Source organism: Oncorhynchus mykiss, chromosome 15, assembly GCF_057628025.1.
Source record: "Oncorhynchus mykiss isolate SJ-2025 chromosome 15, ASM5762802v1, whole genome shotgun sequence".
In the NCBI taxonomy this organism is placed as follows: domain Eukaryota; kingdom Metazoa; phylum Chordata; class Actinopteri; order Salmoniformes; family Salmonidae; genus Oncorhynchus; species Oncorhynchus mykiss.
In genome coordinates, this window is record NC_143036.1 from 64,486,426 (window position 1) to 64,505,847 (window position 19,422).

A 19,422-nucleotide genomic window follows, 5' to 3' on the forward strand; every position below is an offset into this window, starting at 1 on the left:
ACAGGGTGATGACATGGGTGAGATTAGGCTGTTTTTGATTCCCTGGCAGTCAGATCAGCTCTGCGTCAAGTTAAAGCTAGAATTTGGGATTCGTTTTTTTTGTGTGAAACAGCAGCCCTGCTATATACCAAGAATTGAAATGACCATCAAAACAGATTTCCAGATTGCAGATTGTGCCTTTATGGAAGCCAATGAAAAGACACCAGCTGAATAAATGATCAATGTATGGTGAGGTATAGAGCATGAACAACACTGTTTAACTAGGCCTAGGATATTATAAGACTCATACAAGCGAAACGACAGTCTTTTCAACACAAGCAACTTCAATCAAATTCTTTCATGTCAGGTACTTGGTCAAATATTCTTAGCACGTCCTTAGTTAGAGCAAACAGCTGTAAAACAAAACCTCACAATATAACATGTTAGAAAGAAACTTGTTACAGTACAAGAGGTGGAGCTCTGAATAAGTAACGACAATGCACCAGACAAAACATGAGCGTGGGAGAGACCCTTAAAGGTAAACTTCTTTTTTTTATTAGCCCTGTTGACACTGCATTTGGCCGGTGACACTTTGCTTCTTGAAATTCCAATATCTTTAAAACTTCACTGCTGACATACAAAACATTTTGGGGCTGTATCAACAGTGGGCTCATGAAAAACCACTCAAAAACAACCTTTTGGTGTTTGTTTCCCTTTAACAACAGGTAAGCCATTCAGCCCAAGGAGAACAGAGAACCGGGGTGTGGGTAGGAGGTAGGATCAGTGGGAACAGGAGGAAGAGATGCTCAAAGCCTATCTGTCTGTCACATGCACGACAAACACCTGACTCACAGGACACAGACCCCTCTCAGTTCCTCTATCACCCTACAGTACACATAGTCCAGCAGCAGCTCCGGTAACGTATGGTGCTCCCAACCCAGTCCAGGGTCAGTCTGAAGGTCTACCTGAAGCTCCAACTACAACCCTGCTACCCTGCAGCCAGGAGGGAGTCCCAGCGCCACGCAGCTGAGGGTGAGGTCTCGGAGTAGGAGCAGTTGCCATGACGCCACACTTGAGGCTAGCCTCTGAACACAAAACAGTGAACCCACAGGGATTTGTTAGAGGAGTCTAAATGTGGCATGAGTTCATGCCAAGACAAAATACTGGGAATAAAATCCCTAAACTTGGTCCTCTGACTTAGTTACATGTCCGTCTTTCTTCAGTTTCTAAGATGTATCAGATATATAGACTGATAGGCCACGTGCTAAAACTGGACATGACTGTATCGGAATAGCTAAAAATGCTTTCAGCAGAACTCCACAGACGCCATTTCCTCTGACTCAGAGGGAGATATTGCACATATCAAAACCGCAGACCATTGACACAAACTGAATTTAACACTAATTGGGAAAGTTTACATTTTGTGAGCTTTAGCCTAGGCCCAGTATCTTAAGTAAAATATTCCAACACTTTTATTTTGACAGAAAATGCCAGAACATGGAATTTGCTTAGTCATAGCAAAATGAACCAAATGGTTTCTTGTCAATGTGAAACCACATTATTCTGGTTTTCTGCCTTTCTACATAGGCTTTCCTTATATGCTCCTTGAATCCGTGTAAGTAGAGCGGTTTCTGGATGACAACCACAGTTACTCCCAATTACCAGAAGTATAAACAAACAACCCCCTCATTCCTTAAACTGGCAAGAAGTGGGGGACCTTGATCCTGTTGCTAGGAGACCACAGGACCTTTAAGTCATATCGTCTTCTGTTTGTGTACGTGTGTTTGCATGCGCGTGCCAGCGAAGGGAAAATGGCATTCTCCTCAGCTGAGGGCAATCTGGGGAATGATTCACCTGAGAGTAATTAAACACTGTCAAAACAAATGATGGAAACAAGAGCTAAGTGTAGACTGGTCAGCACTCAAAGCACCGCCTTACACTCATATAACAATGACAAAAACCCAAAGACCGGAACTACAGAAGCTCGTTATCTCATGCATCCCATTGAGTCACGGCAGATTCTTCGGTCTACACGCAGAATCGGCCCACGGGAGATTAGGTAGGCTAAAATGATGTAGCCTACATGATACAGTTGAGAACCAGCCTACCTATTGCAAATACCAGATATGTTTCTCTGTCAGTCCCTGACTCAAATGGGTGGATTGTCCAAGCCACTGAGGAGGCATGTGTTCGGAATGTGCCGGAAAATAGGAAGTAAATTGCACTTCATTTTCTACCCTGTTGAAACGGCTTTCTCACCCACAGGTCTTGTACAGTTAGATACTTGAGGTCCAGCTGGTTTGTTATAGGTCTGCTGAGACATTGTGAAATAGGGATACAACAACCACACCTTTATGGAAAGGGAATTACTGATACTGATTTAAGACACATTGAATTAAACCAGGAACAATTTTCCTACAGCAGACTGAATGGTAACTGATTTTGAGTGAGACTGTGAGTGCATGATTATTTTTGGTCACCGACCATGATAATCGTGTGCACTATACCTTACAGACACCCTGATTTTCATTTGTCCATCCATGCGCTTATTCAGTAGTTTCATGTGCTGCATTTTTCCCTCCACTCTTGAGGTTTGCGGTATCAGCCTCAGATGCTGCTATGTTAAGGTCCCTTTCCACCCCTCTGTTCAGCTCTTAAAACAGACACTCGCATCCTCTGCCAACTGAGTCACCCAAACATGAAACCCACAGCAGAGAGAGAAGGGAGCCTCAGTTGCCCTTACGGAGAAAGAGAGAAGGATAGGCTACTGGAAAGGGCTTGAGAGCTGTGCTATCTGTGTTTGGCAGCTGTGCTATCTGTGTGCATGACTGCTGGACACAAACAAACAGTGTCTGGGTGTTTGGGGGGCTATAGGACAGGTCGTTTGAAAATTATATTATACAAATATTACATTTTGAAGTTGTGTTTTATTACTGTGTAGGCGACTTGTTCTTCTAGGCTAATTTTTTTTTCTTTTTTTTTATGATATTCATTTACGATTTACGAGCAGGTATGAAGACGCAATGGGCAATGTTTTGCTTTTCGATAAAACCCGTCATGCTGATATAAGAACATCATTGTACTTTATTTTATTAAAACTTTACAGGCTAATTTATATTCTGTTAAGATTAATTACAATAATCTAAAATGTGCTTTTGAGCACCATGGGAGGACACCCTATGTTACGCATCCAATGCATATGGATGGTTCCGACCTAGAATATGTGGACATCTATAAGTACCTAGGTGTCTGGCTAGACTGTAAACTTTCCTTCCAGACTCATATCAAACATCTCCAATCCAAAATCAAATCTAGAGTCGGCTTTCTATTTCGCAACAAAGCCTCCTTCACTCACGCTGCCAAACTTACCCTAGTAAAACTGACTATCCTACCGATCCTCGACTTCGGCGATGTCATCTACAAAATAGCTTCCAATACTCTACTCAACAAACTAGATGCAGTTTATCACAGTGCCATCCGTTTTGTTACTAAAGCACCTTAGACCACCCACCACTGCGACCTGTATGCTCTATCCTACCGATCCTCGACTTCGGCGATGTCATCTACAAAATAGCTTCCAATACTCTATTGAACAAACTAGATGCAGTTTATCACAGTGCCATCCATTTTGTTACTAAAGCACCTTAGACCACCCACCACTGCGACCTGTATGCTCTAGTCGGCTGGCCCTCACTACATATTCGTCGCCAGACCCACTGGCTCCAGATCATCTACAAGTCCATGCTAGGTAAAGCTCCGCCTTATCTCAGTTCACTGGTCACGATGGCAACACCCACCCGTAGCACGCGCTCCAGCAGGTGTATCTCACTGATCATCTCTAAAGCCAACACCTCATTTGGCCGCCTTTCCTTCCAGTTCTCTGCTGCCTGTGACTGGAACGAATTGCAAAAATCGCTGAAGTTGGAAACTTTTATTTCCCTCACCAACTTTAAACATCTGCTATCTGAGCAGCTAACCGATCGCTGCAGCTGTACATAGTCCATCTGTAAATAGCCCACCCAATTTACCTACCTCATCCCCATATGTTTTTATTTATTTACTTTTCTGCTCTTGTGCACACCAGTATCTCTACTTGCACATGATCATCTGATAATTTATCACTCCAGTGTTAATCTGCTAAATTGTAATTATTCGCCTACCTCCTCATGCCTTTTGCACACAATGTATGTAGACTTTTTTTCCTACTTTGTTATTGACTTGTTTATTGTTTACTCCATGTGTTGTTGTCTGTTCACACTGCTATGCTTTATCTTGGCCAGGTCGCAGTTGTAAATGAGAACTTGTTCTCAACTAGCCTACCTGGTTAAATAAAGGTGAAAGAAATAAATAACATTTAAAAAAATAAAATAAAAATAAAAAATATGGATGTCCGGTAAATTTCTCAAACATCCGGTAAATTAAAATCTTGCCGGTCACGGTGTCCACAGCCTAATTTTCCTAATGGAAACCCTGCCCAGGCTACATGTCTGTTCCTTACACTAATCCTCTACACACATCCTCTGAAAGAATACACAAGCAGATTACATCAAATAATCACAGTCCACATTGCAGCATTAGAACAGGAAAGGGTGGGAACTGCCCTCTGATTTTATTCTCCTCTCTATGGATTTCACATTTTTTTTCTGCAGAGTTAACAGTAGAGGTCGACTGATTAGGATTTTTCAACACCGATGCCGATTATTGGAGGAACAAAAAAGCCAATACCGATTAATCTGACGTTTTTTTAACATTTATTTGTAATAATGACAATTACAACCATACTGAATGAACACTTATTTTAACTTAATATAATACATAAATAAAATCAATTTAGCCTCAAATAAAAAATGAAACATGTCGAATTTGGTTTAAATAATGCAAAAACAAAGTGTTGGAGAAGAAAGTAAAAGTGCAATATGTGCCATGTAAGAAAGCTAACGTTTCAGTTCCTTGCTCAGGACATGAGAACATATGAAATCTGGTGGTTCATTTTAACATGAGTCTTCAATATTCCCAGGTAAGAAGTTTTAGGTTGTAGTTATTATAGGAATTATAGGACTATTTCTCTCTATACCATTTGTATTTCATTAACCTTTGACTATTTGATGTTCTTACAGGCACTTTAGTATTGCCAGTGTAACAGTATAGCTTCCGTCCCTCTCCTCACTCTTCCCTGGGCTCGAACCAGGAACACAACGACGACAGACACCCTCGAAACAGCGTTACCCATGCAGAGCAAGGGAAACAACCACAGGCTCAGAGAGAGTGATGTTTGAAACGCTATTAGCGTGCACCCCGCTAACTAGCTAGCCCTTTCACATCAGTTACACCAGCCTAATCTCGGGAGTTGATAGGCTTGAAGTCATAAACAGCGCAATGCTTGACGCACAACGAAGAGCTTCTGGCAAAACGCATGAAAGTGCTGTTTGAATGAATGCTTACGAGCCTGCTGGTGCCTACCACCGCTCAGTCAGACTGCTCTATCAAATCATAGACTTAGTTATAACATAATAACATAGAAATACGAGCCTTAGGTAATTAATATGGTCGAATCCGGAAACTCCGGACAAGTTCTGGCCTGGTTTAGATCTTATCTGTCGGAAAGATATCAGTTTGTCTCGTGAATGGTTTGTCCTCTGACAAATCAACTGTAAATTTTGGTGTTCCTCAAGGTTCCGTTTTAGGACCACTATTGTTTTCACTATATATTTTACCTCTTGGGGATGTTATTCGAAAACATAATGTTAACTTTCACTGCTATGCGGATGACACACAGCTGTACATTTCAATGAAACATGGTGAAGCCCCAAAATTGCCCTCACTAAAAGCATGTGTTCCAGACATAAGGAAGTGGATGGCTGCAAACTTTCTACTTTTAAACTCGGACAAAACAGAGATGCTTGTTCTAGGTCCCAAGAAACAAAGATATCTTCTGTTGAATCTGACAATTAATCTTAATGGTTGTACAGTCGTCTCAAATAAAACTGTGAAGGACCTCGGCGTTACTCTGGACCCTGATCTCTCTTTTGAAGAACATATCAAGACCATTTCAAGGACAGCTTTTTTCCATCTACGTAACATTGCAAAAATCAGAAACTTTCTGTCCAAAAATGATGCAGAAAAATTTATCCATGCTTTTGTCACTTCTAGGTTAGACTACTGCAATGCTCTACTTTCCGGCTACTCGGATAAAGCACTAAATAAACTTCAGTTAGTGCTAAATACGGCTGCTAGAATCCTGACTAGAACCAAAAAAATTGATCATATTACTCCAGTGCTAGCCTCTCTACACTGGCTTCCTGTCAAAGCAAGGGCTGATTTCAAGGTTTTACTGCTAACCTACAAAGCATTACATGGGCTTGCTCCTACCTACAGTAGGTGTTCTTCTTCTATGTTTTTGTTTTATTATTTCACTGACATACTGTGTTTGATCTTGTCTAGCCATCTTGTCTCAAGAGGACCACAATGGAAATAAGTCCCAGACTTTATTGTGTGTTATCCTCAATGATTTTATTCATGTGCATGTAAGGCTTTTAAGTTTTATATGTGCTTGTTTTTTTAAAAGGTCAAATTAATAAACTAAAAAGGGCCAGATGTTTACAGAATGGTGTCGTCTGCATAGAGGTGGATCAGAAAATCACCAGCAGCAAGAGCGACATCATTGATATATACAGAGAAAATAGTCGGCCCGAGAATTGAACCCTGTGGCACCCCCATAGAGACTGCCAGAGGTCCGGACAACAGGCCCTCCGATTTCATACACTGAACTCTGAGAAGTAGTTGGTGAACCAGACGAGGCAGTCATTTGAGAAGCCAAGGCTATTGAGTCTGCCATAAGAATGCGGTGATTGACAAGAGTCAAAAGCCTTGGCCAGGATGATGAAGACGGCTACACAGTACTGTCTTTTATCAATGGCGGTTATGATATCGTTTAGGACCTTGAGCGTGACTGAGGTGCACCCATGACCAGCTCGGAAACCAGATTGCATAGTTCTTGTGTCAACATGTTTGCCTATTAATTGTCCTGAGCCCTTTTCCACAGTGTGCATTAATGTCACAAAGGGAATAGCCAATAATATTGTTTGTTGTGGGTGCAATGGTATTGCAACATTTGTGGGCACTCTTTAAAAACCAAAGACTGTGGAATTCTCTATTGCCTCCAGATAGTCACATAACATTCAGCCATACTACATTCCAATCCACAATAATATGGGGGAGGAGTGTCATTATTTTGACCAGAAATGCACAGCATAAGGAAAATGTTTGCTTGTGAAATAAGCATTAAGAATCCCTAAATGACACTCAACTTCACAGGGTGAAATTAAGTTGCAAAAAGCAGGGTCATAAACAGTATAAAGTAAATTATCATTTTAATGACAAGTTGTCATGACTGTGTTTATGACAGCTGATTCTGTTATGCAGAAGGGTTCAGGTAGTGTTAAATAATAATCCTACTCTGACTGACATATTGTAATTTGTCTATTGCCTCCATGTAGCATATCACATAACTATCACATCATTAACCACGAACTGAACCATCCATTCAACATCCGATTGTCCCCATGTTGGCCACAGAGCCATACAATCATTATGCTATGACATTAGCTTGATTCACCTGCTTTTGTTGATGTTGTTCATCCTGTCACTTCTTCCGTTTCGGGAGACTTCTTTGGTGGTGACCGTGCCGAGTGATGTTGCCAAGATTGCCCCCCTCATAGGCCCTAATACTGTATTTTTTAGCAAGCTGCTATAGTACCCACATTTCTGCGGTGCCGTCTCCAAGGACAATGGCGCAAGCTCCTATGACAAAGCCACAGTAACTCGAGAAATCGAGTGTAATATATTCCCCATCTGATGGCTTTCGTGACGCAATAATGTAACGTTAGCAACCCAACATATTCAAGACTTGAGCCTTGACAGATGTTTATAACGTCGTTATAGCTCCGTTGTCAACATGCACGTTCATACAATTTTGACATTTTTCAGATGGAACGTTGTAGCTAGCTAACAAGTTAACATTTTAAAAATACTTTCTCATTTTCAAACACATTACTGTTACAAAACATGAATCAAAAGGTTTACGAGCAAACCATGAATAATTGTGTGCATTCTGCTTAAACCGTTAACACGCACGCTAACGTTAGCTAGCTAACAATCGATGGAGTTTTCCTAGCTACAATTCACTGACGAGCTCATGCTTCCTTTTCGTGATAAAAACGATGCCCAAATCGTTAAAAATAAGCGTTTAACTCTGCTTGATTCCTGACAAGAAAAATAGAATAGTTAGCTACATTTAAAGTTGTGAAAAATATGTATTTTAGTTTGTGCTTGGTATTATCTTCCATGATTGATTTACCACTCAGCCTCTTGTTCTAGTCTCTTCACCGAGCACGCTATCTTCAGGCAAGCAAGAAACGTTAGCTAGCTAGCCTAACATTAGCCAAACTAGCATCAGTCTTCTCGAGCAGCATTGCCTTCTGAAAAAGTTAAGTGACAGACCAGTCTCGCGCACCACCCACCAGACACACTTCGCCCATCAAATTTGGTCACCGCATGTCTACATAATATCATGGGCAAAGAACTATAAGAACTATCTATATAAGAACTATCTATATATATATATTATTTATTTTTTAAACTTACCTTATGCTGTAGTAACTCATGTTTATCCACGGTTGCTATGGATCCCAGCTGGTGGTGGCCTTCTGGTGCAGCAGACAACTTTCCTTGACACGCTTGGAAAATTGTTCCCCACAGCCCTAGTTACCGCACATGACTACAACACAGTGTTGCCAACTCCTCAGTAAGGAAAGTAGCTATTGGCTAGTGTCCTAGAAGTCGCTAAATGACGCCATCGCCTAATTTGCATAATTGGCCATGTGCATGTAATTGTGATGGATGCTGTAGGAGAGAGGAATAAAGTCGCGGGAGAGACAAAAGGTTAGTAAAAAAAACACCCTAAATATGTTTAGAACTACAAATTAACTTTCTAAGAAGCAGTGCGGCTTGGTTGGGTTGTGTTTCGGAGGACGCATGGCTCTCGACCTTCGTCTCTCCCGAGCCCGTACGGGAGTTGTAGTGAATAGACAAGACAGTAACTACTAACAATTGGATACCACGAAATTGGGGAGAAAAAGGGGGTAGAAAAAGAAAAAAAAAAATTATAGTTTTTTTTTATGTCACAATTCCAACCCTCCTCCTTTATCTGAACTTGGGACCGGCAAAAGTGACCCAAAAGAGACACTGGCGGAGTTACTTAGTAGTTTATTTTTTTTGTTTAGTTTTCTTAATTTGATTTGGTTTTTAACCGTAGGGTCCACTTAGGAGGCTACAACAAGTCACAGTAAAACATGAACATTTTTAACCATAACATTTTTTAATTTTTTTTGTATACAATCTACATTATCAATCTAAATGGACCAAAAAGAGACAATAGAAAAATTCAGGTTAATAGTTGTTTTTTTTCCAGACCCCCCTCCACACACACACAGGCTGTGCTGGCTCACAGAAAGAGTGGGTCACCGTCATTTTGGTCAGGGCTCTCTATGGCAGGTTCAGCAACTGAGGGAGCTGACTTAAATGAGTAAGCAGCTGATGTGCCAAAAAGCTCCAAAACATTATCAGGCAGCTGGTGCTCATAGCAAGCCTCACCAGACAGCTTCAGTTCATATCGAATGTACAGGATGGAGTGAAGGGTCTGCAAGGACATCCGTTTTGTAAGTTCGCTTTTTACCACACTTATCTGGCTGAATACACTCTCGACTTCAGCATTCGAGTTTGGCAAGGACAACACAGACACAGCAGCCATGGCAAGTTCTTGAAACGGGTTGATATCAGCTGCATCCCTGAACTTCCAAATCTCACTCCAGAAGCCCAGTGTGTTTTTGTCTCATTCCATTTACTAAGATGGATGGCACGCCATTGCTGGACAATCTTGTCTATCTCCGCATTTGAGTCGCCAAGGACCTTGGCTATTTTTTCTATTTCTCCAAGGCTCTTATTGTGCTTTAGAGTTTCCTCCACATTGAAAACTGACATGTACTGCAATGCTTCGATGTTGTCCGGCAGTCTCACCCTCAGCTCATTAATGAGGGAGATGGTGAAGGCTACACACCGCTTTCTGACATTGTTTTTATCCTCAGGTGCAAGGTGGAACTCAGCTGCCTTTGACTCAAAAAGGTATCCAAGGTACGGTTTGGGACTGATGTATTCATCTATTGGCCCTTTGAGTACATCAACATTTGCCAGTGGATTCAGCACCCTGCTACTCACAGACTTGATCAGGTGAACCAAGAGGTCAAGTAGCTTAAGATGATCTACTTGCTCTCCTCTTTGAGGATCACTGTACATAGAGTAGAGAACCTCAGCCATGTAGCAGTGTTCACTGGACTTGGTGACTGTGAAATGCAGCCTAATCTCCTCCCACTGGTCCAAAATGCGTGAAACCGTGGATTCAATGGAGGGCCAACATGTGGCACACACCTTGGTTATCTGTAAAGGTTTCTCCCCCACAGTTGATGGTCTCATATATGGCCTTGTAGGCCTCCCTGCGCTTTGGAGACACTGAAAACCAGTTATAAGTCTCTCGTACCAAGTACTCCACACTACGGGGATGGTGTTATTGGAAGCAGGACTTACAGCAAGCTGCAGAGTGGCACACACAGCGAATAAGAACCAGATATTTGAGGCCATACTCCTCCTTCAGCTCTTTATGGACCCCATTGTTAATCCCTGTCAGAACAGAGGCATTGTCAGTTCCTATCCCCAGGAGTTTCTCTTTTTTAAGAAAACACTTAGAGGAAAGCCACAACAGCACGGGCTATAGATTTAGCATCTCCTCCCTCCAACTCAACAAGCCCCAGAAATGTTGATACGGTTGTCTGCTTGGTGTCACTAAAGTACTTTATCACAACCCCCAGGTACGTAGAAACACTTGCATCCATGTACTCATCGAGGAGGAGGCTGAAACGCTGGTCACCCACATCTGTGACCAACTTTTTCAGAAAGTATGGTGCTAGAACACCGTTAATCATTTCTGTGCACTTTGTCCTGTGCATTTTGAAGTGGATAGCAGCAGCGGAGTCTGAGAAAGCAGCTCTACATGCATCTCCAATGTGATCACATGCCAGCATGGAACAGTGTTCAGCGATAGCTAATGCCATAGTGGCCTCAGCCTTTTTTGCAGAGTCAATTTTTTTAATCATAAATGGCAGCTTGTTTTGAGTGGAACTGTTATAAGGCTTTGCCTTTTGAGTATGTTTTTGAGTTGTCATGTGTTTTTTACATCACTAAGTTTGGCGTAGAAATCAGCCTTACAATACAGCCAGTATGCCCGTGTATCATCTCCAATAAACGGCTTCAACCAACCTTTGAATTCAGGTTTTAATTACCACTCCTTTCTGTATTTTTGAGTGAACAGTTTAGACTCAGACATGATGAGCTGGCCAGCTAGATGTTTAGCTTATGTTACAGAGAGGCACACACACAGTGGACAAGGTGAGTAAGTGACTGAGGCAGTGTGAGTCAAATGCAGTGATTTATTTTTGTGCAGTGATTTATTTTAGACAAAGAACATTTTACATTTGCATCCCGCCCTGAATGTAAGCCAGGGCAGGATCAGCCAGTGGCAGCTTCCCACATGCGCAATCCATTTGCAGTCTGGACGGGGAGGGGTGAACATCTCCTGCTCTGACTGCAGCTGGGAGGGACTGCTGCGCGAGGACTGGGCCGCCTGTGAGTGCTTTGGGACGGGGTGGGGCCCACGGCAGCACCCGCTGCTCGTTGAGAAGAGTAAGAATGATACGTGCTTTCACGTTAGCCTCAAAGTCTCCAATAGACATTTTGAAAATGTGACGATAGAGGGGTCTGAATACTCGTCAAATATAGCAACAAAGTCACTAAGTTGGCAACACTGACAATAATATTGGATGGCAAGTTATATAGGCTGAGTGATTGGACAGGTTTCTTTGCTTCTGCATGACATGTTACCACACATGTAGCTAGTAAATAGACCCCTCTACTTATACCCAAGTTACTAGCTAGTGTTGTAACACTCACACCACAGAAATTCATTATGTATTTATGTTAAATTGAAAAACAACCAATAAAAATAATAATGATTTAATGTGGACCCAGGGTACAAAGAAAACAAGAACCTAGACAGAGCCGCATCCATAATGGGCTGAACTACCAACTGCACATGGACAACATGCCAAGTTATCTTAAGCAGCAAAACAATTGAGTGGACTCTATAATATTATAGTCATTGCAACATATCACTTTCAATCAGTGGACTAATGTATTCATGTGGTGTTAACTACAATTCAGTGTTAATTGCAGAACATGATGATAAAATGTCAATATTTACAGTTATATTGATTAGATGCTAATCAGTGCCTCTGCACTTGAACGATAACCTCGGTCCCTCAGCAACCTCATCAGCCCTTTCCTCCTCCTCCATGTAACCTTGACTCCATAGTCCCTCTCTGGGGTGTCTGTTGCTAAAATCTCTGAAGTCACGGTGTGTGGCGGGGTCATCGGCTGTGACGCAGGCAACAGGAGGCGAAGAAAGAACTACCATCATGGTGTAATTCTGGAGTCTCTACATCAGGTGGGCAAGACATTGTCCGTGCCAGGGGTGTGGTGTGTTGCTGAGGCAGGAGTCCGAGCAGAGCATGACGCTGGGCTCTTGCAATGTCTGGCAACATTGGCAGCTGACGTTCTAAGAACCCAACCTCTGCTAGAGGTTGATGCTGCATCTTCCAGTGTTACCTCTGACAACCGTCTCCTCTCAGCTGTCCCTTTCCTGAGAGAAGTTATCGGTGTTGGTGTCTACGTTTCATCTTGATTACTTAGGTACTCTGTACTTAGAGAACTGACCTTATGTGCTTGCAAGGAGAGATTGGACTGTTGACCTTCTCTGAAAAGATAAGGCTTGGAACTTGCAAATACAACTTTTTTTCTGGATAACTGAGAACTCCTGTCAATAATTATTGTTGCAGAGAGGCACTTCTTCCTCCCTCGCCTTCCTCTGGGTGCAGGGGGCGGTAGTTGATCAAACTGTGGACTCACCTGAAATTGAGTGAGAGACGAGACATCTTTGAACATGTTAGTTATACATTATTTATAGTCTATGGTTTGAACGGACAACATTCAGAAGATAGTAAATAATTACATTAAAAACATGATTGATTATCATCATACACATGATCAGTTATCCTAAACTGTGATTACCCAAGAACTACAGGTTGTGCAGCTGTTCTGTCGCTTCTCCTCAACCAGAAATGACTTGGGATTGAGTACGCCTCTCACTTGAGGCACGTTGAGGTATCTGGCGTCATCAAGTGGTGGATCAAAAAACAACAGCGACGGCTTCTGTGAGTTTGGCAAAGATGTCTTTCTTGTTTTACGGGGCATCAGAGATCATGGCTGAGGAGCTGATGAGATGAAAAGAAGGTGAAATATAAGGTGACGTATCAAAGTAATGCAGTGTGGAACAGATGTGGTATATAAGAAACGTTATAACGCTATAGCTTGCTTTGGGTTAAGTAGCTAGTTAGCTACAACAAAAATACGAGTGAAGTACCCTTCCATGAACACAGTACGCCTTCGTATATCACACGACGTACCTGGGTGTATACTGCATGTCAGAAGTAGCTAGTTATCAATGTTTTGAATAAATAATGTCAGAATCAGAAAGGACACAGCTTTGGCATTTGCTCCGCTGTCCTCCATGTCTTGTGGTTAACATAATGGCTAACGCTGATTGGTTTTCACATCCACTGGGTTCAGTCCATTGGATATGCAAAGACCACATGACCGGAATCGCAAATACTGCGCCAAAATTCAAACTCCCTTTCACACTGAATGAAAGGAGGTAGAGATCTAAAACCTACCTATCAACTTTCATTTTCGATTGTCATTGTTTAATTAAGGAGTCAAGTAACCCAGAACAAAAGCGCTTCACCATAATATGAAGGTTTGTTATTTTTAACATGGTTAAAGTTGCTAGTTAGCTGGCTAATTAACTGGATTAAAGTTAGCTGACAAACTAAACGCGCTAACTACTACCGCTAGCTAGCTAACTACTAGTTTACGTTAGTTTGGGGAATATTTTTCTACCTTTGTATGTTAGCTAGCTAACTATAAACCCGTGGATTAGCAACTATCTAATTTAGCTAACACCATCATGTTCTAGAAGACTGCGTCATAACCATAGCTGATATTTGAAAGACTGGTATTTCTATTCTAAAATCGTTAGCTAGCTAGCTATAGTAACAATTAGCTGGCTGCTTTATTTTTAATTGAAACAATCCAACATATTTTAGTATAGTTAAGTTAGCAAGTTACTAGAGTAACGTCAGCGCAAATATGGGAAACATAAGTTCATGATGTGATCCATATCCGAAATACATTTAATTCGGCGTTGTTACCAGGTTACGCAAGCTAGCTAACGCTACTTTAATTTAACCATCAAAAGAACCTTGGATATTTTTTTTGAACTAACAGCTTTTGCATCGACAGTCTTGCTGCTTAGTTGCAGCATATCAACTCAGGTAAAAAGTTGTCAGCACCTGATTCGTCATCAGATCAGTTTCGCAATCATTTAACCATTATAGCTAACTAGCTCTAATCTAACCAGCTTTTTCTGCCCCATGGGAAATGTTGTTGTGACTTTAACGTTACCTGTTATCTCTTCAGACATCAAGTGAAGTCAAAGGGCCAGCCTCTGTAATCTGAGCAAAATGAAACAGAGCCCAAGAAGGCCCCTGATCCTTAGGAGGAGGAAGCTTCCTTTCCAGCTAAATGAACCAACCAATGGCTCAATTGAGGAGCCGGATGGACTACGACACAAGGAACCATCCACATCCAAACCCTCAGGTGGCCAGTGCTTTCCTGATGGCATCCGCATCATGGACCATCCCACTATGCCTGGCACACAAGTGGTCGTCATCCCCAAAACTGCAGACCTTCAGAGTGTAATTGGGGCCCTCACTGCCAAGGGGAAGGAGTGTGGCTCTCAAGGACCAAATAAATTCATCCTTCTAAGTGGTGGCGGCTGTATCGACGATGGTGCAGATTCTTTCTGTCAACCTAGCTATATGAGAGGACGCAGCTCTGGTAGGGGTAGCATGGCTCTTGTCACACAGCTAGAGAAGGCAACAACAATGGACTGCCTAAAGGATACTAGGACTTTGACTACAATTAAACCATGTATGTTTATTTTCTTTCATGATTTTGGGTTAAATTACCCTCCACTTTTCAGGTGTTGTTTAACTGTTTGATGAACATTGTTGATGCGCACAGTTTTTATTATTTCACAGTGAATAGGGACCTTGATTGCAGTCCTCTAGACGACAGCCTTACTAACATCCAGTGGCTTGGGAGGATGAATACAGACGGTCTTGAACCAGATCCTGCTAAGAAAGCTGCCAACAAAGAGAATCATGACACTTGCCAACAGATTCTCCAGGTTTGGCTCCTCTTTTAGCTTCTCGGTGTGATTGTCAATGGACGTATGTAAACAGTGATGCTCAAGGAGGGTGTCACCAGCAACGTGTTATATGTTTATCAAGAGTGTTGCACTCAAGTGTGATATTAGTTCTGTGTGCTTGCTGCATTTGTTGAGTCTTCAAAGAGTAGTATCTAAATAGGCCAAACAAAGCCAACCTCTCTTTTGTTCTGTTTTGCACACAGTCACAAAGTGAGCGAATGGAAGCACACATGGTTGTAAAAGACCCCTTGTCAGAGAGACCACCCTACTCGTACATGGCAATGATTCAGTTTGCCATCAACAGTAAGAAGAGCAGGAGGATGACATTGAAAGAGATCTACACTTGGATTGAGGATCACTTTCCATATTTCAGAAAGGTGGCCAAGCCAGGCTGGAAGGTAAACATCCACAATAAGCCCTCGGTCACAGATAGATTTTTATTGGTGTCACTGTAGTAGTTGAGGACAAGATTGTGTAACAATAGAAGCAGAAGAATACCCCTTAAGCACCCAACAAAAACTTGTATAATTGACAATGGCATAAGCCACATCCTCTTAGTTTGATATTGTCTATGCTCCTTGCCAGAATTCCATCCGCCACAATCTTTCCCTGCATGACATGTTCATCCGTGAGACAACACAAGATGGCAAGATCTCCTACTGGACCATCCGCCCAGAGGCCAATCGCTGCCTTACTCTTGACCAGGTTTACAAGGTCAGCATGATACCCACTTTTCTGTTCTAAGTCATATTTTGTCGCTGGCCAATTACAACTATGGGACTCCACAAATCCCTGCATATAACGGTCTTAACTCTGATATTTACTCATCTCTATGATAACTCTGCCCCTTTTGACCAATTGTCCACCCCCACAGACTGAGTCTGATCCAACTTCCATCTCGTCTCGGACCATGCAGGTCTGTGAACAACATGTAAGATCGTTTTACCCTTCTTTTCATCTGTGGCAGTCAGTCAGGGAGGACAGGACAGGACAGTCGGAGAGAGGACAGGACATGCTTTCCATCTGCTCTTGTTTAGCTCATTAAGCTGACAATTAATTTCAGGGGAGATGCGAGGTGTAGGCAGAGAGGCAGGCATCACAGGACCACCGTACATAGTCAGTAACTTCTTCTACACAGGTCGAACTCATGCCGTCTTCATATGTTGTCTTTGAGAAGAGAAAGGGACCATTTCAATTAGAATAGTTGTGTTGGGAATAAGAAGTTAACATCTCAATTGTCTCCCGCAGCAACAAAAGAGAATTGCTCCTGACATCAAGAAAACATCTGCCAGTGTCCCTGGTGAGTGAGGGAAAGACGTGGGGGGAAACAAGCAGCTGGACAATTACCAAACTTTTGAGAGTTGGAAATTATTGATGTGTAGCTGTTGCCTCATTACATTTTTTTCTGCCATCCATATGTTCAGAGAGGAAGATGAAGCCCCTTCTTCCTCGTGCAGACTCCTACCTGGTCCCCATCCAGCTGCCTTTCACCCAGTCACTATTCCTGTCCTCGTCCACACAGCTCCCCCTCTCTGCCCCCCACCAGAAATCTAGCTCCTCAGGAGGGTGCAAGAGGGTCCGTATAGCTCCCAAGGTAAAGTCTCACCATCACCATACGTTTTTTTTTATTGTGAAGTGCCGGGAGGTTACTTGATTCCCTATAGTTATTAAATTAATACGCTGGGACTGTGTTTGGCAGGTTACGTACAGTGATGCCTCCACAGTGATGCTGTATGCTCCTCCAGTTGAGGAGATGAAGGAGGAGCAGGTCTGTGTGCCCCTGACCTCCGTTGCCCCTAGGGCTGTTCTGACCAACACCAGGAAGGAAGTCAGCAGCTCCCGTCGCAAGCAGCGCCTCGTCCTGCCTTCCAATGAGGAGCCCGTGCTCCTCTTCCCCGACAGCACCTTCTTCGACTCGGGCCTGGCCTCCGACGGCTCCGCCTTCCAGGACGCCGAGCTCGATCCCCGGCCGGAGCCTGACAGCCCCTGCAGGGAATTCTCTTTCAAGACCCCCATCAAGAGCAGCCACCCAGCCTCCTCCACCCCCAGCAAGCCACCCACTGTGCTGTTAGAGCCCTGGAAGGTGACCCCGCTGGGCAAGGAGAGAGGCGGCATGCTGGAGTTCAGCCCCATCCGCACCCCCGGCCCCAACTTCACCCCGCACCGCTATGACCACACCCCCTTCAGCTTCAGTAGCACTCCCTTTAAGGACCTGCCCTTGTTCAACTCCCCTCGCGAGTTGCTCACCTCTGCACGCTCCTCATCTGCGGCTGGCCCCACCGACACCTGCTCCCCGGGGCCGGAGCGTCTGCAGGGCTGCTCCAGAGTGCTCCAGATCGGGGGTCCCTCCACAGCTAACCGCTCCCTTACAGAGGGCTTGGTCCTGGACACCATGAACGACAGCCTGAGCAAGATCTTGGTGGATATCAGCTTCTCTGGCCTGGAGGATGATGATCTGGGTATGGGGAACATCAGCTGGTCTCAGCTCATCCCTGAACTCAAGTAGCCACTGCCGAGCAGAGAGCACGACCCTTTCAAAGTTCTTTGCTAGATGAGGATGCCATAGTCTCATCATTACCCAAGCTGCTCACATCATCTTCCAATCTGTAAATGTGGGAGTTTTTCTAACTTAGATTTTTTTCCTTTGTCGCTGGTTGCCTTTGTCAAAACTAACCAGTCTTTTTCCTCTCTCATGGTTGTGCTTCATGAAACAAGCTTAAGCGACCATATGTTGATTACAATTCACTGCCTCCCACGATAGTCTTGAAGGAACTACTAGAGAACCGAAAAGTATGTTGTGTAGCCTGCATAGAATATGTATGTTAATTTGCACATTTTGTAATATGTTTTGCTCTTTAAAATGTACATTTATACATAGATAAATCAAACTATCCAGTGAGACCGACACTACCATGCTAGAATATAAGATGTGGTGCCTGAGCGAGTCTCCATTTGATTGGACCTCTGAAAGGACGTAACATGATGTACATGATGATCAACCAATGAGAGAAAGTAATAAACAACAAGGACTGTCTACACCCAAAGGAGATGCCATTTTTGATTGACCAAGTCAACACTTATTCTAGTGCACTTTTGTAACTTATTCTAGGCATGACACAATGTCCAATCTGCTTTGTGAACTTTTAAAGAGTGGTAGTAGTTTCTTACTCACTATGTAAAAGCATAAAGTAGTATGGTGATGTCTTCTATTCCTCTGTTACTCCGTCTGGGTAGAAGGGAAATATATTTGAATAAAAAAAAATGTTTGAATTGTCATTGGAAGTTTTTTGGCTAGAAGGTTTAAACATTTAATGCATGAGTTTATGGTTTTATCTTGATCAAAGGTTAATAGTTGTTACTTTGTTATGGGAAAGGAAGACGGCATCATTTGTATATGACAAATTCTGAATGATGTATGGCTTTTTATAGTTCTTCTCAGTTCCTTTGTTAGCTGTGCTTGTGGTGGACACATTCAGGTTAGTTTAAGGAGCATCCTGTCTGCTAGTGTTTAATATCATGGCATGGGCTTGCTGGTGATTGACTTTCTTATCTTTGCAGTATTGGTGTCTTGGAAACTGTAGCTAATGTAAATGTTTAAAGTGCCTTTTTTCTTTTTGGGTGGGTGTGCTGACTACAGTGAAACCCGCTGACTTTGCTGCTCCTTTTCACATTGGTTGGGTTTAGATGTCTTAACTTGACTAGATTCACACAGTCCTGGGTTTCTTGTCCCATATCATTTAAAAGTATGATAAACTGGAAGAGGCATGAACACCACATCATATTCACTAACTTTTACATTCTGGCTCAGTATTTATTACATGACCAGTACAACAGACCCCAGAGGGAGGTTTGGGGAGAAACTGACATGGGTAAATTTGGGGATGTTTAAGAAAAGCATGTCTGTTTTATGAATCCTATGTAAATGGAATAAATTAATGTCACAGTTTCTC

The 19,422-nt window shown here is 42.7% G+C and overlaps 3 protein-coding genes across 11 annotated transcripts in view; 1 reads left to right on the plus strand and 2 right to left on the minus strand.

Moving 5' to 3' along the window:
• LOC110490493 (tubby-related protein 3) overlaps positions 1 to 9,059 on the minus strand; it is a 38,512-nt gene extending 29,453 nt beyond the window's left edge. Inside the window, exon 1 of one of the 2 annotated variants that reach the window (XM_021563906.3) lies at positions 8,623 to 9,059. In XM_021563906.3, the coding sequence (XP_021419581.1) occupies positions 8,623 to 8,642 (20 nt within the window). In that variant the 5' untranslated portion in view covers positions 8,643 to 9,059. Of the gene's footprint in view, positions 1 to 7,594; positions 8,524 to 8,622 lie in introns of those variants that run through there. The other variant, XM_021563905.3, reaches the window with a different exon arrangement.
• Positions 9,060 to 12,226: 3,167 nt separating this feature from the next.
• Positions 12,227 to 13,395, minus strand: LOC110490497 (RAD9, HUS1, RAD1-interacting nuclear orphan protein 1-like). The gene is made up of 3 exons (XM_090199042.1): positions 13,213 to 13,395; positions 12,814 to 13,050; positions 12,227 to 12,552 (listed from the first exon to the last, which is right to left on the minus strand). The coding sequence occupies exons 1-3, from the start codon at positions 13,393 to 13,395 to the stop codon at positions 12,358 to 12,360; spliced, it is 615 nt and encodes a 204-aa protein (XP_090055168.1). The 3' UTR covers positions 12,227 to 12,357.
• On the plus strand, positions 13,261 to 19,418 carry LOC110490495 (forkhead box protein M1). 8 transcript variants are annotated; one of them, XM_090200785.1, is made up of 9 exons: positions 13,261 to 13,446; positions 14,680 to 15,192; positions 15,303 to 15,451; positions 15,676 to 15,870; positions 16,058 to 16,186; positions 16,347 to 16,403; positions 16,721 to 16,772; positions 16,897 to 17,066; positions 17,172 to 19,418. In XM_090200785.1, exons 2-9 carry the CDS (start codon positions 14,724 to 14,726, stop codon positions 17,976 to 17,978), a joined length of 2,028 nt encoding a protein of 675 aa, XP_090056911.1. In that variant the 5' UTR covers positions 13,261 to 13,446; positions 14,680 to 14,723; the 3' UTR covers positions 17,979 to 19,418. The 8 variants fall into 8 exon arrangements, with proteins under 8 accessions (XP_090056911.1, XP_021419584.3, XP_021419587.3 ...); XM_021563909.3 differs by lacking the exon at positions 13,261 to 13,446 and adding an exon at positions 13,754 to 13,957; XM_021563912.3 differs by lacking the exon at positions 13,261 to 13,446 and adding an exon at positions 13,754 to 13,957 and having other exon boundaries at positions 16,347 to 16,388.
• The last annotated feature ends 4 nt before the right edge of the window (positions 19,419 to 19,422 follow it).

Excerpts from the sequence above, each read along its gene's own strand:
- LOC110490497 (XM_090199042.1), bottom strand. The coding sequence starts at position 13,395 with ATGCCCCGTAAAACAAGAAAGACATCTTTGCCAAACTCACAGAAGCCG. Across the intron at positions 13,051-13,212 it reads GCACAACCTGTAGTTCTTGG|GTGAGTCCACAGTTTGATCA; the intron begins GTAATCACAGTT and ends ACTCAATTTCAG. Across the intron at positions 12,553-12,813 it reads TAAGTAATCAAGATGAAACG|TTCTTTCTTCGCCTCCTGTT; the intron begins TAGACACCAACA and ends CCATGATGGTAG.
- LOC110490495 (XM_090200785.1), top strand. The coding sequence starts at position 14,724 with ATGAAACAGAGCCCAAGAAGGCCCCTGATCCTTAGGAGGAGGAAGCTT. Across the intron at positions 15,193-15,302 it reads TTTGACTACAATTAAACCAT|TGAATAGGGACCTTGATTGC; the intron begins GTATGTTTATTT and ends ATTATTTCACAG. Across the intron at positions 15,452-15,675 it reads CTTGCCAACAGATTCTCCAG|TCACAAAGTGAGCGAATGGA; the intron begins GTTTGGCTCCTC and ends TTTTGCACACAG.